At 43.3% G+C, this 4,453-nt stretch overlaps 2 protein-coding genes across 2 annotated transcripts in view; both read left to right on the top strand.

Moving 5' to 3' along the window:
• Positions 1-865: 865 nt before the first annotated feature.
• T265_15676 (hypothetical protein) lies at positions 866-1,637 on the top strand (the record flags this gene model as incomplete). The annotated part of the gene is made up of 2 exons (XM_009178925.1): positions 866-1,102; positions 1,477-1,637. Coding segments are annotated over 2 exons (396 nt in total), but the record flags the coding sequence as incomplete, so codon positions are not given.
• Positions 1,638-1,923: 286 nt separating this feature from the next.
• The window catches only part of T265_15675 (hypothetical protein), a gene marked incomplete at both ends in the record, with an annotated part of 18,300 nt that continues 15,770 nt past the window's right edge, over positions 1,924-4,453 (top strand). The window contains one exon of the mRNA XM_009178924.1: positions 1,924-1,971. Within this exon, the coding sequence (XP_009177188.1) occupies positions 1,924-1,971 (48 nt within the window). The remainder of the gene's footprint in view (positions 1,972-4,453) is intronic.

Raw genomic sequence — 4,453 nt, 5'->3', positions numbered from 1 at the left:
CTGTACAGATGTGTTTCGGTTCCATAAAAGAATCTGAGATCCACACGCGATAGATGGCCTGTGTGGTGTCCGTTTCTCCTGTTCAGTAGGAGTTGATATTTGGTGATCCCTTTTGTAGGGGAGTTTAAATGTCATAAGGAAGCCTGTTTCTACTCAACAATTTGTGCAATCTAAAATGACGTAACTCGTATGATCAGTTTCAAACATGGTCTGATCTTACTTCCACCAGGAAGTCATGAGGTGTTGGTGCCCACTAAACCTCCACAAATTCAGTATTTCGAAACAATTGGGCATTTTGGTTACCCTTCAGTCGCGGTAACGTAATCACAACTCCTTGAATGCATGCAACATCTACCATTGATCTCGTGATCACCAAACTACACTTGGTCACCAGCCCGTCATGGTTGAAGGTAAACAAAAGGAAGACGGGAAAACTACTCACCTGAGTGAAAGTAAATCCCAACTCCAACCAACAAAATGTGTAGAACAATATTTCGGCGAAAATATCAATGCATCAGCCATTATCAACGCTTCAATGAGAAGCTCTTCAGATTATAGTGAAAATCCACGTGTTCCAATTACTCTAAATTAAGTGTCGCTTCACGTTCTGCAGAGGACAATTCGGATGTCACTTTACTCGCAGTAATTTCACTTCAGATCGTAGCATCTCACAAATTCCTGCCAAGATTATCCCCGTGTTTTTGACAGTAGGAGAGATAGCTTTGTTAGTCAAATATTTTGTACTCCGGTGAAGGTGTGTGATCCGCAAGAGTAATGGTCATCCGAACAAAAGTTAGTCCTTGTATTCAAGCACGGATTTCACTACTCCGTCAAACTTTCCGTCTCCTTCCGATACAGCGTCAAAATGGGAGGAGTTGTACTGTGTGAAGAACAGTGTGAGGTGTCCTTCGAACTGGGACTGGTACACGCCTACTTCCCGGAAGCTTATTCCGGCATCATTTCCCTTGTATGGAATACCGATTTCCAACCGCAACTGAACACGTTTTCACTCAACCGAGATGCACTGGCACGCTATGATCCACTGTCAATCACTGTTGAGGATACGGTATTCACTTGGCCAACAAATGAACACGTCTCCGATGTGAGTAGACTTCAGTCCCGGTTAAACATTATTGCAATGGTATATTCATGTCAGACACCTGTAACAGTGATACTCATAAGGAGAAACAAATTCTGATAGCCAGGTTCATTCCTAAGAGTTCAAAAGAATTTATCCTTTATCATTCTGTCGCATTCGTTGCGGTCAACATCCATTGGAATGACAGCTGTGTGAGCACAAACACCGTTGACGTATTCAAACTACTTGGATTATTCGGCTCGCCAGTCATCATGAGACACTGCGGTGAGCAACATTCATAGTGTAGGTTATTGATTTATGAATTGTGTAAGCCCCACAGGATAGCAATCATTCATGTTAAACGACTAGAAAAGTAATATTTACTGTTTACTCTTCAGCACACAACTGAACGCGGCGATGTACACCTTCTCAGCAACATTCGGTTTCACGATAAATCTTATTTTGCGCTCGGAACTGACTTTCTACACCGAATCAAACTACGCTTGAAAGCGCGTGGGACTACGTACGTGGAAGTCGCCAAAAATCCGCGATTCCCCTAGCTGTCGCATTCCAGGTGTTGACAACATATCAAACTTTATTTGTGTTGATTAAATCGCTGCGTTCCCAGTCGTCTTTTACTCAATTCGTAGGCCACACTGACGTCTGCGTATCTTCGTGCGCCATACTGATAAACAGAAAAACATACCTGCGCTTTGACAAACTCCTTATTTGACTTTCGTCGCATTTGGTTTCCGTAAACAAATTGCACCGACTATGAACGAAAAACCTAAATTAGGTGGTCGGTTAGCTGAGTATGGTGGGTTTACAACCCGCAACCAAGTATGATGGCCAACAATATTTTGAAAGACGGCGGCAAACAAAGAGATGACATAGTAAGTGATGAAAAATTATAAAATATGAATTGAAAGTCTGTCTGATATGATGCAAAACGACAGCACTCAGAATTGAAAGACTAGGAAACCGGTAATGAGGCACTTGTTGTGAACGCCGCGTTGCTTGCTTCCTGGTGTGCCCGACCATTGGCGATGCCAAATCCCTCGGCGTGAAGGTTTCCGAATAGCAGAGGTGTGTGCTACCTCACACTAACGTATAAGTAATCGTGTAACCCTCAAACTACGAGACAGGGAAGTAAAACATCTATTTCGGAAAAGCACTTTTAGCCTCACTCAGAGATTCATGTATCGGAGTGATTACTTCACGTAGAATTTGAGCGCCGTCTGAGCTAGTCAAGTTAGACTGGAACAAGTTTTAGTAACCGCGGTTTTCTAACGTGTAAACGACGGTGTAATGCCCAACCTGAGGAAGAGGAAATAAAACATCGAATTTGAAGGAGTTCTTTTAGGCGCACACACAGATACATGTATCGGAGCGATTAATTCACCTGAATAACATACGTTACGTTCGGAACCAGGTTCAAGATGAGCGCCGTCTGAGGTAGCCACGTTGGACTGAAACAAGTTTCAGTAACCGCGGTTTTCCGAACAAACCGAAGACCTTGAATACTTCGAAGGATGATGGTCTTCAGCTGGTGCAAAAACTATCTCGCCAAACAAATCGAACTCACTTGTCTACAAAAATCAACCAGCGATTCAAAGCGCTCTTACGCCGACGGTCGAATCACTCACACCAATGCTTCTCGACGTTGATCGAACTTTCAAAATCCACAAGAAATATGGACGATTCGCAAAAGGCTTAACTTCATAAATCGGCTATTTTGATGCCATGTGCCGCAAAACGGTTCTCGCCAAAGTAAGCTTAATGTTCTTCCTGGACAAACTTACGGAGCATTGGCTGAATCGATGTGCTCCACAGTGAGCGAAAGAACGAATGCACGGAAAGATTGACAGATTTCAACTAAGTCCGAGAATGCATCCATCCCAAAGATGCAAGCCCAATACTGTTTCAACAAAGCATTCATCTGTGATCTGAGTATTGCCGCATTTTTCCACGGAACAACGAAGTCATGCCAAGCGATAACACCAATAACTCCCAGCAGATATCTGATAGGAAGCAGGGTGCAACGCATGAAGTACATGCCTAGTTGATACACCAGAACGGAACATGTTTTCCTTTTTCAGCTACGACCTTTTGTGTCTTTTGTGGACCAGTCACTTCATCCCTACTTAATACCGTGAACCCCGGTCTGGATAGTCGCTCGATCGCCTGGTGCGCTTGACCAAACCAGAAAATCAATGAACGTGTGAGTCAGCTGCTCTATTGATCACTGTCGCGTACAAGCGGCAAAAGCGATACTTAGAATACAACTCATCTGCTAAGCGCGAGTGCAGAACAACCAATGAAATCTGTTTCAAGGAAAAACGGTTATTTCATTGGCAGTTATGTAGTCCCGTGACGTTCGGAGCTTGCTCCCATAACAATACCCAATAAGAAGTCTCGTTTTGAGGAAACACGCTCGCTTACAACCGTGGTGGAAGCAAATGGTAGATGTAATGTCGTGAAGCACATGCAGCCCATTCGTAACGTGTATCGACTTCATATTTCAGATCTCTAAATCTTCCACTGATACTTTGAAAAACTTTTTAAGGAAGATAACATTTTATATTCGGTCAAACGCATTTGAAATCAGTAGCACAGACGTTCCATTTCTGACTGTCTGGTTACATTTTCTTGATGATGAGTTATCAGAGTACCTGATTTTACCCAAATGTGTGGTTATAGAATAGATCACATTGACTGACATCGAGCCTGCATTCGAGTAAATCGCCTCTGTCTTGTTCGGATGATTCTGAGTGAGGTCTTACCATATCCATGAAAATTTGAGTTTACAAACACCATTAGAAATCAAAGAATCTGTGTGAAAAACAACTCAGTGTAAGCTGTTTCTATGCGCTTTGATTAATTTGCCTCGGCTCGGGACAAGGAGGTCGCTGTCTGTTTTCGAAAAAGTTTGGTGACAATCGGTAGATTTATTGCTGGGCAAAGTTTCGCTTTTGAGACAAAAGCTTCGTCAGGCCAAGTGACTAGGTTCCGAGTTGGTCGAGATTTAAGGCGGAAGGAGAACCAATCAGCTAAGTCAAGCTAAATCTGTGTTGGGTGTCGGCCGAGGGATTTTTGTGTGTTAGAGTGGTTGAACAAGTGTTGGGTCGGTGGGGAAACATACATGCTTTGGATCCAGCCTACGGTCTAGTTCTTCTGGTTCGTTTCATTTGATGGTTCTTCTTGAACTTCATTTGAACCTACTGTTAGTCTGTGTGGGTGAGCTAGTGCTAAGATTGTTGTGTACGAGGGATGCTGTGACCTTTGGTCGATTGGGATTTCCACCACTACCCCGCGGTTTGATCTAATGATCCTAAGTGGATTGACAACCACACCGTCACGTGTCAACTCGGCTTA

This window comes from Opisthorchis viverrini (genome assembly GCF_000715545.1).
Source record: "Opisthorchis viverrini unplaced genomic scaffold opera_v5_767, whole genome shotgun sequence".
NCBI classification, from domain to species: Eukaryota; Metazoa; Platyhelminthes; class Trematoda; order Opisthorchiida; family Opisthorchiidae; genus Opisthorchis; species Opisthorchis viverrini.
Note: the sequence above shows the minus strand (reverse complement) of the source record. Positions and strands in the feature narration are given on the sequence as shown.